This window comes from Malaclemys terrapin, chromosome 9, assembly GCF_027887155.1.
Source record: "Malaclemys terrapin pileata isolate rMalTer1 chromosome 9, rMalTer1.hap1, whole genome shotgun sequence".
Taxonomy (NCBI): domain Eukaryota; kingdom Metazoa; phylum Chordata; order Testudines; family Emydidae; genus Malaclemys; species Malaclemys terrapin.
Window position 1 is genome coordinate 29,312,132 of NC_071513.1, and position 12,849 is coordinate 29,324,980.

The following is a 12,849-nucleotide window of genomic DNA, read 5'->3' on the forward strand; positions in this document are numbered from 1 at the left end:
TTTTATTAATAGACAAAGAATGTTTATTTCCCAGCTATTATCACCCATAGGTCACAAGTACTCTCACCAACATATATATTGACCATCTGTATGGATATAAAATGGACTCCAAGTGCCTATAACTAAATCAATCCACAGAAAAATAGAAAAGGAAAACCTTTACAAAAGCATTTAAAAGCTAGCACCTATTTAAGTATTGTAGATCCCTTAATTCCTCTTCTCCCAGTATCTTCTTTTTTTATACATATATATTTTCAAACCTTACCCCCTTGCTTCAAATTACTTCTTTTTCTATTTTATCTCTTACACCAAAATCATTGGGACACATTCTGTAGTCCTGAATCAAGTGGGAATTTTGCTCCATTAACAACAGAATATAGCCCAAGCACTATTTTCATTCTACTTTTCCCAATATTAAAAAAAAATGTATACACCACATTCTTGAAATTTTGATTTACAAGTAAATTTCAAGAATCTTAAACTATGCCTGGTACAAATAGTCACAGCTGTTTTTCAGTTTATAAAGGTTCAGTCAAAAACTTATTCATATGATCTTTAATGCACTTTTTAAAACTTAGTTACCTTAAATTTAAAAGTTTACAAGATTATTTTGCCAAATTAGAGATGTTGTTTTTCATAAAATATATCTGCAAAATTGGTACTCATCACTTATGGCCCAGCACTGAGGAGCTGGATGGAGGGAGTTTATCTTGGATGGAGTTGCTCCCAAGTTAAAGCATTTTGGTTAGTTTATGTAGAGAAATTTTCAGAGAGGTAACTTTTACTTCTAGAATTTCTCATGCCATTTTGAGATCACAATTTTTGTGTGTGCTTTTTTTATGTATTGATTACATTTCCATTAGTTCTAGATACACCTCTTGGCTGCACTTAGCATTTGATCTCAGTATGGACAGATAAGAGATAAGTGCAGGATTGGAACCAATCTAAGATCCGTGAAGTAATAAAGTAACACTTTAAAATAGTGGTACCAGTTTCTACTGCTAGAAAATCTTGTAAACACTTAAGTGTATCAAAATCATGAGTGCCGCCCTTGCAAGAAATGATGACGTGCTTACCACAGAGATACATGTCAAACTTTACCGTCATTTGTAATCGATGTAATTTTGTCTCTACCGTTCACAACTGTTATGACAATTATTCTTCACCATGCATGCAGAGAAAAAGCCAACATGCAAACTAAATATAGGTGGGGTTTTTGGTCCTCTCCTTAGTAATGCAGCAAGTAAGACAAAGGAATGGAAAATACCCCTTTACTCAACGTGGTCTGGAATGACTGAACATCATAAATGGTATGTTGCTTTTCATCTCCATAGAGAATGTAGTGTCTGGGATTTAACTGCAAGTAATGCTAGTATTGTGTGTGTTACGACACAGTGGTTAAAATGGGCAGACTATGAAAAATGCATGTTTTTCATCAGATAGAAGTTAATTGCTTGCTTTGAGTAAGGCCAGCCATTGCTTTTCACAATCCATTATTTCCCACTGTGTGTCTTTAACACATACACATTAGACAGGGGTTCAGGGAAAGGCCTGGTTCTAAATATTAAACTGAACCTTTTAATGATGAAAAACAGCAGCAGGTAAAGCAATGATACAGTCATTTGGTATGAGCGCCTTTGAACAGATCCAGTGGCGGTCCCAGCTGCTCATTCCTAAAAGAAATAAGCAGTTAATTGAGTGGAAGTTATTCCTGTCACAAAACAAACATCACATTAGATTTCACATATGTAAAAATTTTGCTGTACATGTACAAGTGTTTACAAATAAGTCTATGCAAGGAACATGGTGTTTTTATATAAATAGGTATCTGACTTTCCAGGGGACTCAGATACCAAAGTGAATAGCCTTAGTTCCCATTCAATGCCTAACTTTAAGCACCCAGGTTTAAATATTCTGGTACTCATGGTAGCATGCTACTCAACTGCTATTTATTTTTAAAAACTGCAGTAATGAGCACATAGGTGCTTTTGAAAATTTTACCTATACCCACCACCACATTTCAGTGACAAAAACTTGCTTAAACGCTGATAATTTTTTGTGGTAACTAAAATACACTGCCTCATCTGTTGTTACAGTAGCATTAGTAATGTTACAGGTGAAGTTGAAAATAAAACACTACTAGTATAAACCTACATTGTCGTAGGTTTGTAACTTAAGTAAAGTAATTTCTTTTCAACTGAAACCTGCTACAGTAGAACCTCAGCGTTATGAACACCTTGGGAAGGGAGGTTGTTCGTAACTCTGAACAAAATGTTATGGATATTCTCTCAAAAGTTTACAATTGAACATTGGCTTAATACAGCTTTAAAACTTAACCACGCAGAAGAAAAATGCTCCTTTCCCTTTAAAAAAAATTTTTTTTTTAAAGTAGTTTACATTTAACAGTACTGTATTTATTGGTCTCTGCTGCTGCTTGATTGCATACTTCCGGTTCCAAAGGAGGCATGTGGTTGACTGGTCAGTTCGTAACTCTGAGATTCTACTGTATAAAGATCTTGGGTGAAAACCTGATGCCGTTGACTTAAGGGGTGAAATCCTGCTCCCATTAAAGTGTGGGAGGGATTTTTCATTTAGGGAGCTGTTCTGGTGTTTGCAGGAGATAAAAACTCAATTTCTCTCAGCTTATAGTACTCGCTCTTTCTCTCCTGTAGTGAAATAAACAAACATGTTTAACTTTCAAACAGGCTCCAACTCCCCCTTGTGACTTCTTTAAATGTACATCTTTGCGTCCCCAGGCTTGAACATGCCCTGTTACATCTGGATTTCCTTTAGGCTTGATGATGACTGAATAAGTATGAAAAACCTAGTCTTCCATTATTACTTTCCCTTTTTAGAACTACTCCCCATTTTCTTCCCTCATTCAAATTTGCTTTTATGTCCAGCCACCATCTTAAACTCCGTCTCTACAAAATTAATTTGTTAATTTTTCCCTCTAATCCCACTTCCTGCTTTCATCTTCACTGGCAACTCCTCTGGTCTTTCTGTTTTTGCTGCTGCTTCCATATTCAGTTACTAAAATTCCCTCTTGTTTAAACACCTGACTATACATTACCTTATGCAAAGTGAGAGATGATCAATCTCTACCTGTGTGGTCTCTCTGCAGGAGTGTTTTGGTGAGAAGGGTTAGAAACACTTTCACCCTGCCCACCTCAAACATCGGACTCTTATCTTTCATTTCAAATTCCAGCTTCCTGCCCTTATCGATTTAAAAAAAAAAAAAAAATTCTACACCTCTACCACCACCTTTCCCCTCTCAATCCTCTCTTACACCTCCTTGTACTCAGAACTGAGTTTACTCCTATGGTGTCCCCTACAGCAAGAACAGCCTCCCAGTTCTCCCCTATCATGCTCTCCACTCTCTCTTTAAAACCCACTAATCTTTCCTACCTGTCATGTGTTTGTTTCTTCAGTGAAAGGAATTGGTTTATCTGTGTGAAGTGCCAGCTAAGTTTATGGTGCTGGGTGTATATTTATTATTTATATTCAGGGTTAAAGTACTGCTCCCCAGGAATCTTTGTCTGCAAACTACTTGTATCCAAAAGCAAGCCCTATGCACTGCTCCACCTATTGTAAAAGGGCCCTACAACCAATGCTGATTCCAACTGGTGGAGGACTCCTCAGGCACTGTGTAAGGCTGGCTGCAGAGGATCCCCTCAGAAGCCCTGGAGATTATATGTAGTGGGAGGAGTGGGGGCTTTAGTTTACAGCAAGCAGAAATTCCAGGCAATGCTGTGGGGCAACCCTGAAGCTGCTTGTAACTGTCTCAGTTATACCAGACTCCAGTGCCAAAGGAGCAGCCCAGACTTCAGAGGGCATAAAGATGGTTTGAAGCCACCAGAGTCTCTGGGCTTTGAGTTTTGTACAAGAGCCTCTTATTCACCCACCCTACTAGTTTATTGAGGGTGTGGTACATCCTATTAGAGATAACAGAAAATAGGGCGCATTTTCAGTACTTCTTATGCTGTAATATCAAAAACTGTAACCCTTTCAAAAACTAAAAGTAGGGTTGAAAGATGTGAGGTTAAAGTAAAGGCTGTTTCTATTTATTATTCTTCACTAATATGCATAGACCATTTTTAGAAATGTCACTGTACTTGTCTATTATGAAACATTCTCTAGGCTGTTCTTACTGACTCATTGCTCATTTTGCTACTTTATTTACTGAAATAGAAAAGAAGCCTCCAAAATAGGTTTTGTTGAAATAATGCTTTTTACAGGCCCATTTTTGGCTTCTTTAGAGTACTGAACCTACAGATTGACAACAAGAAATGGTATATAACTAACATGGATAGCTTACATGTTTCTACATTGCTTCAGTCTTCTCAATTACAATAGTCTCTGTTTGTCTAACTGGTGATGAAACCATGTAGTCATCAGACAGGAGACCAAGGATTGGATATTGGTTCATGTACCTGTATAAAAAGTTGTGCAAAACTGTAAGTGGAATACTGTAAGTCTCTGTTAAGCTTTCTAAACACCTATATCCAAAGCACTATCTTGCCTTGGAGGACCAAATTCTACCTTTCCCCCACAATACTCATTTCTAGATTAGTTATCGCACCCAGATTTGTTTAAAAAGAGTTAAGTAAATATTTAAAACATAGTTTTTAAAAGGCTTTAGTTAACTGGTTACCAACCAGAATTTTCTTTCTCCTCAAAAGCATCCACTTTAGAAGTGTTTCCACACACATTACCTTTTTTTTTTTTAAAGCCAAACACTCATTACTAATTACAACTATATGCCATGATTCTGTCCAACACCCATTAATTAGTATTAAGGGATGCTCAAAGACACAGGCATACAGTACCAGAGGCCAAATAAATAAACGGCAACAGTACAGACTTTTTAACTGTTTACTGTTCTTTTGACATGTGTGTTCCTAGCCTTGGCAAAACAGCTGCAGCTTTGGCTGGATCCTGCATGATGCATCATCATAGCTCTCATATTGTTGCTTAACTTTCAGATCAGTTTGCCAGGAGGTGTTTTATCTGAATCCACTCTGTTACCTTCCTGCTTGTTTCCTTAGAGCATGCTATTAACTAAACCAATGCATGCTTAGAGTAAACATTCCCATAACCCAATATATCCATACAGTATTCATAAATTAATACAGATCGGTCTCCAGACTTCACACCCCATACACAAACAAGGTATACTTTAAGATTAATAATAAAAAAAAAAACACAAAGCAGTGAGGCCTTTAAAGTTTGTTACACAATTCAGAAGAGAGCCCAGTTCACTCAGGTCGACTTAAGATTGTAGTGTAGACATGTCCTATGTTACAGCACTTACAGCCACCACAGTAATTACCGCAGTGGCTGATGACCACATTACCCTCCTTCTGTCAGTGGTGTGCAGCCTCATCAGGAATGCTTCCACTGACTGAAGAGGGGCAGTGCCTGAGGCTAAGAGGCAGGGATTTCAGCTCCATGCAACTCCCTGCCAGGAGCAGGGGGGAGGGCAGCCTCCTGGGGCTATTTGTCTCTGGCAGGGAGATCCGCACCCGGACTCCTGTCAGTTGCTGTGCTCCCCGGGAGCAGCCAGGTTGGGGAGCCAGCTTTCTGGTGAATTTCACAGAGCCGTGAAAATTGACAAGACAGCCAACATCCTAACTACACCAGCATAAGTCCTACACCTCTCGTGGAGGTGAAATGGGGCCCTTGCAGCTTATGTCAGTGTTTACACTTCAGCCTTGCTCCCACCAATGCCTTATGTCAACCTCTGAAGAGCAAAATAGTAGTACATATTTTTTATCCCTAAAGCAAGCAAATCTAAATCAGCATTCACATAAGGATGGAGGTTGCCATATTTATTCTGCTATTTTCTGGCCATAAATACACGTTTTGAATAAGAAGTGCAATAGGATAGAACACTGGCATTTCTCAGACATATACAACCTTCTAAGGTTTAGTTTATCAAGTGAGATTCAGAGGAAGGAACACACTCATTTATCTTCACATCCTCCAAACACTTCATTAAAATGGTCAGTGGGACTATATAAAGCAGAAAAATGTCTGGAGAGGATGTGGAGTTTTTTCTAAGCACTGTTATTAAATAAACATTTTAAGAGAATCTTGTAACCTGACATTTGCAGGCAACTGCTTCTGTGAAAACCAGTATAATTACTGAAAATTAAATGAAATTTAAATGAAATGAAAATTAAAAAACATTTTAAAAAAAAATTGTATTGCTACATTACTTTTTTGTGATGATAGACTTTGTTACACCTGTGGATTGATTGCATGATAATCTTTCTTGCTTCAACCTAAAGAGTTCCTAGGGAAAACAAAAATAAAAATGGTAATTCTAAACTCTTCACTAAATGTTAACTCTAAAGTCACAAGAAAATACTTAAGGTTAAACACCTTTTAACCTTAAAGTTAAACATATTGGAATAAAACTTTATTCCATTAGACTGGGTCACAGAAAGACCTACAGGCTCTACCTAACAGTCAACGTTATTACTAGGGGTTGGGCAAAAACTTACTCCTGTTTCAGGAGACACAAAGGTTGAACAGGTGGCAGAATTCCCCTCTCTATGAAGCATGCTCATAGAGTCCACTGGCATCCACTTAGCATGGAGGAAAGGAAGAGGCAGCTGTTGATAAGTATTAAAGATTCTTACAGAGGAATTTTATAGTTATAGATGGAAGAAATGTCCTGCAAACCAAAGTTTAGTTTACATGTAGCAGAGCAATTAAAGGAAACAGCACCACTGATCTCTTATCTTGGCAGATCTTCTCTACCCAACCCGCTCTCTCTCTTCCACCTTAAATTCTAATGATTTACACAGTTAAAATTTGAATGTTCTTATGGTCCGCAACAGGGTAAGAGTTATAATAGACCTTATAAAACTGCAGCATAAATGAACACTCTTACCTCTTGCTGCTGTTTAATAAAAGTCTCCTTCTCTTCTAACATTGAAGTAAGTTCATGCAGCCTCATCTGGAAGTCACTGTTACTTCCATCTCTTCTTGAAATATCTTGCTGGAACTGGTTTAGCTGGGACTTTAAAATAAATAGTTATACACATGCTAAGGAATCTAAGGAAAAGAATAGCTCTGAATTCTACATATCTTAAATAAAGCTGACCCACAATGAACAAACAATGGAGTTGTGTCCCCTTCCCCCCCCCCCCTTTTTTTTTTTTTTTTTTTGCTGCTTTATGTTTCAGAAAGATCTGAATTTTAATTTATTTATTTTGATGGGGAGGGCGGGGGGGAGAAAAGAAAAGGAGGAAGTTCAAGTTTTTCTATGTTGTTTTTTCTGAAAGGTGCTACAGGCAACTGGAGAACCGGTAGAATGCGGATAATTAAACTTGATTGACAGGAGACGCCGATTTTATTCATATGTTTAAAACTGTTTGGTTTGTTTTTAGTTAACACCTTTTTCTCTCACACACCTGTACAGGAGAAAAGATGGCTTAGTTAAAAGTTAGATCCCCAACAGCGTCATCTGTCAAAACTGTGGAACACTAAACTTGAATTACTGATATTATGTTTTTTTAAAAAAGGAAAAGGTAAAAAAACAAACAAACAAACAACAAAAACGCACACAAAGCTTTTCAGGTCTTTTTAATATATAATGAACTAAAATGGCAAAAAGTCCAACTTTTTCCTCCTTTGCTGGTCACCTTTAAACTAGAATTAAGCTAATTTTATCCAGTTTTTGGATTTATTTTATTTAATGCACTACTTCTCCCATGTTTTGCTGCTGTTTGTTTTCTGTTACTTTATAATTATTTAAGATTTGTATTATGGTAGTGTCTAGAAGCCTAAATAACTATCATGACCCTGAACATATGAATACAGAAAGTATGGTCCTCTGTCTGTGTGACTAGTCCTGGACATGACTCTGAAAATGAAGGATTTTCATCAATAAAAGGATAATGCACTTAAAAATCCAAATTTTGTTTAAAAGTTTTAAATAAAGTTTTATATCTGCTATTGGTACACTACCTTGGAGTACTCTAACAGAAATAAAAGGGAAAAAAGATTTGTATTTCCAGTTTGTCCACTTGGTACATTTGTCAGCGCTGTAGATGTCATCCCCTTATGTTTGTGTGGATTCTCACACAGCAAGAAACTACACTAAAATAACCAGATGAATATTAAAAAAATGTTCAGGGAGACTCAAGAACAGGTCAACTTCAATTAAATGATTTTAGCTCCTTTTTGGTGCAATGGAGTGGTTCCGAGTTAACACTATTACTTTAGTAGTTCATTGGTGCTTTTATTTTGTTTGGTATCAGTAGGGTTATGAAACTCAGCATACTCTGGTAAATTCTTTTGGTTATCAATTACAGCACAAGTTAGAATGATCTCTAGGCAGGCCAAATATAAATACAGTACCCTTGGTGTGACAGAGGTTTTATAGGTACAATTTAAATCAGGATCTGTCTTATTTTATGAAAGCTGCCTTTCTGGTTAGTTTTTGCATCCCCCCAAGATACGTGAACCTTTTGTTTATGCTCAACTCACAAGTCTCTAATGTGTAGTAAAACTGCCAACCCAGTTTGGAGTCAGAAAAGAGTCTGTAAAATCTGCTTCTGGAGAGTGAACTTTTAGTTATAAACCAAACACAACGTGAACAATAAGGCCAGGATTTCAATGGGTCCAAAACGGATACCACTATCTCTAATTTCAAACCACAAAATACCTGAAGTATGTATAGTTGGTTGGTATAAGCTTTTTCCATTTTGTAATTTTGAAAATGGAACCTGCCACTTTCCTATATCCATACTTTGCTCAGAAATCCATATATGATTATGAATGTATATGTTACAAGATAACCAACATACCCTAAGATTGCGGATCTCTCTATCTTTATCCTCTCTCAGGTTGTTAATCATCTCCACGTAACGACTAGAGAGCTCATCTGTGGTGGTTTGTATCACTGGATTAGAACAGGTCTATGCAAAACAAAATTATAGCACTCTTAATTATTATACAGTTTAATACAGTTATAAAGATATAAAGTATGTATCATCAGATGAGAAAACAAGTTTGCTCTGTATTAAAATTATCTTTACATGTCCACCTTCTAAAGAATTCTAAATCTAATGCAGCTGGATTTGAGTGAAAAAATATTGACAGGAAAATAAAAAACCCATTACCTGCATTCTCAGGTTCTGGATCTCTTGTTCCAAGGCACGCTTGCAGTATTCCAGTTCTTTTATCCGACAGTCCTTCTCTCCCTCAGCATACCGGAGAGAGATGATCTGTTCCTCCAATGAACGACATTTTGAAGCACTGTCTCTGAGTCCTTGCTATGAAAGCAGCACACAAAAAATTCTTAGATATGGTCAGTGAGGTAGTCTCAAGGATTGTCTGTGAGGAAAGCTCAGTTTTGGGTATACAGTTACTTATGGGGAGCCATTTTTTAACTTCTTGTCCTACATAACTTTATTCATAGCTGATTCATATCAGCTGGAGAGCCGGCTGTGGGGAGATGCTGCACATATTTAACTTTTGTTAAATCAATGGGAATTAAAGTTAGTCAGCACCTCCCTGCACCAGGCCTTTAGTGTATAAACTGTATCCAGAGTTGGTGTAAGCATGTGTGGAAAGAGTTTGGCCTACCTCCTAGAATGCCCAACTTCACTCTAGAAGAAGCTATGAACCTTAGCACTGGATTTTTCAAGCGAGGAAGTTCGTCAAAATCACTAGTTTTGGACAAAATTCCCTACCCCCAAAAGACTACCCAATGTTTATTTGATATAGTGGGCTAAATTCTTAATTGGCTTTCACAGGCAGACAACAACTTCAGTTGTACATGAAGCATTACTAAAAAGATTGTAAACAAATTACTAGCCTACTCAACGTGTTGCTTCTGCTAGAATGGCTATGAATGATGATATTTGGCAATTACCATATCCTACACAGAACACATTTCCAGATCTCATTCACATGCAACTGACAGATACACATTTTTTAAAACACACACAAATATATTTTTAAAACTTAAAGTAGAAAAAATTATTTGGATCCATATCAAGGCTTCATATCATGGGCAGAGCAGCATATGGGGCTTTAGTATAAATGAGAATTGGACCCTTTATTTTCTTAGCCAGAACCCTGTGTGTTAGATGCCTGAACATCTCCAGTAACAGTACTGTATAAAGTTGTTCAGAACAACACATTCACATGTTACAGAGAATGCTGATCTCTAACTTATCTCCTTTTTATTGGAAGCTGTTATACCAAGAATAGATTTGTGAAAGTTGTTCATAGAGCTCAGTGTTTATTCTAAGTGTGAATTCTTGGGGGATAGTAACTTCGTTCAAAATAAATATACGAATGTACCTGCTGTTGGCGATTATTCTCTCTCACAGATGCCAACAGTGTTTCATACTCCTTCACCTGAGATTCTTTAAAAGCCAGATCTTTCTCTAGTAACATCTTGTCAGTTTCCAATTTCTATGAGACAAAAGTACTTGTTATGAATAGATTCTATAATCTGTCAGTATAAATAAGAAAACGATCCCCTTATTTTTAAAATAAATAGATAAATTATTTTAATTCATCAGCTCATCATAAAGTGAAACTAAATGAAACAAAACCCCCAAATAAGTACTTAATTCTAAATCTGTTTTGTTGGATACATTTTAAATACTATTCTTGATTTGTTTGCTCTGTTACAATACTGCACACTTAGCCCAAAGTGTCCATGGTTACATTATTTTCTATATAGATTCTCATCTCATGATAGTAGTGCATTAAACAACATGACTAACATATGTCACGTTTGTTCTCTCATCCTTCCCCCAGAGGAAGAAGTGTGTGTGGTGGAGTGTTTTGGATTTTTTTAATATATGTTAGAGAAGGCAAGATCAAAGAAATGCACCTTTCACTTAGAGTGGAAGGTGGTGAGGTTTGCGATGGTCCTTTGTTCCTTTCGAAGTTCATTCCTTGGTCTTTGGCCAGCCCCTGGGAAAGCTCTGGCTCCTGTCTCGTTCTGTTCAACAGCATATTTTGGGTTCTGTTTTTTGTATTTCTGTTCTTTATAATTTTACATGTGATCAAGTTAAGCACCATCAAGTAAGGGTAGATATAAATCCTCCACAGTATATATAGGTTTATTATTTTGCTGTTCTGTCTTCCACATCATCCTGGTATCAGAGTATCCTTCATCAAAACAGGCAATTACCTATACAGCTAATTATTAAGGGAAAGTCATCATGCAACAGTGGTAACTGCAGTGGAGTTTGCTGCTGGGACAAGATACTAGTCTAGTCTAAATTTTTCTTTATGTACTAAAGCTGATCCTTGCAAATACTTCAAACAATGTAATGTAACAAACTCAGATCTGTGTTATGCAGGAGGTCAGACTAGATGATCATAATGGTCCCTTTTGGCCTTCAAATCAACCAACCGAAGAGATTAGGTAATGGAATCTAAATTTTGCAATGACCTACCCCTAAGTCATCTTGTAGATGGCAAAGCTCCTCACGCAAACTGCCAAAAGTGGAAAGTACAAGTCGCAGTGATTTATCGGATGTCACTCTCATCTAGAAAAAAGAAAAGGATTGGTTTCAGCTTCTTTGTGGGATATAATCTTTGACAATAACTGAAAATAACAAAACAACAAGAATAGTAAAACTGATTGTCTTTAGTTTAACAGTATAGGATTTATTGCAAATCTGTTTAGAGACACGTGTTAGATAATTGCAAACTTACATTACTCTGCAGCTAACGAATTATAGAAACAGAATTGTAAGAGCTGCTAATATCACTTGTACTTTGAAATCTGAATCCATGTCTACAAGGATGAGACTTTTTCATTCACTAAAAACAACACTATCTGTCAGTTACACAAAATTATTAACAATTTAATAAAATATCTATTAATCACTTCTTAATATAAAGTATGACCAAATAAGGAAAGGTGCAGACAAGGTAATCCAGATGCTCCTATTTAATCCGTCCTCATAAGGCAAGGAGACTTCCAATGAAACTGAAAGGCAAGAGATTTAAAACGGATAAGAGGAAATGTGAATAGTGTAAAAAAGATAATTAGTCTGTGGAAATGACTGCCACAAGACATCAAGGCCAAACCCATAGGAGGATTCAAAAAAGGATTAGATGTTTATAGGAATAATATTCATAGTTACATTAGATAGAATAAAAATGTGTAAGACATCTGTGCTTCCAGGTGTAAGGCAAACACTAACTGCCTCAAATTAACTATGTTTTTTGTAGATTTGCAAGTAATATTTTCCATTTGCATACCTGCAGGAGATAGCGAATTTGCTGCTTTGTCAACTCCGACAGTCCTTTGGGAATCAAACCTTCAATATCTTCTACCTAATAATGAAGATAGAAAAACAAACCAATTTGTTGGCTTCGACATCTTAAATAAGAATTCTTCCTGTATATCACAATGTGATCTCTTTATTAAATTACTCTACTGCTTAGAAAACACGAGAAAGACAGAAAACTCTGAGAAATGGCATGCACACAGATCAAGTTATATCCAGAAAACTTCCAAAATTTATATCTTATATTGTATATAAAGCTAATTTAGATGGAGACACATTAGTTTGAAGCATATTTATTTTTTGCTGATGAATAAGCAAAAAGTGTGTCATTTTAAAATGTGTATTATTTTAGAAATAATAAACACTTCATTATTTTCCTATTCTGGAGAAATAAAAGTTACACTGAGTTGCAGCTACACTAGCGTGTGATGTGATCTGATCAAATCAAATCCTACATGCTAAGTATGGACAGACTTGGTCAGTAAGTCGATGGAGACTAGAATGACCTACATGCTGCAGGACATGCTATACATGATTTAGTAAGTGGCACTCTTTCCACCAAGTTAGT

General features: G+C 36.5%; 1 protein-coding gene across 1 annotated transcript in view; it reads right to left on the minus strand.

The window, feature by feature from the left end:
• The window catches only part of POF1B (POF1B actin binding protein), a 43,365-nt gene continuing 30,516 nt past the window's right edge, over positions 1-12,849 (minus strand). Inside the window, exons 6-14 of the mRNA XM_054040405.1 lie at positions 12,253-12,327; positions 11,439-11,531; positions 10,327-10,440; positions 9,138-9,290; positions 8,823-8,933; positions 6,902-7,030; positions 6,222-6,298; positions 4,319-4,433; positions 1-1,673 (exon numbers count right to left, since the gene is read on the minus strand). Coding sequence (XP_053896380.1) covers positions 4,325-4,433; positions 6,222-6,298; positions 6,902-7,030; positions 8,823-8,933; positions 9,138-9,290; positions 10,327-10,440; positions 11,439-11,531; positions 12,253-12,327 — 861 coding nt within the window. The 3' untranslated portion in view covers positions 1-1,673; positions 4,319-4,324. The remainder of the gene's footprint in view (positions 1,674-4,318; positions 4,434-6,221; positions 6,299-6,901; positions 7,031-8,822; positions 8,934-9,137; positions 9,291-10,326; positions 10,441-11,438; positions 11,532-12,252; positions 12,328-12,849) is intronic.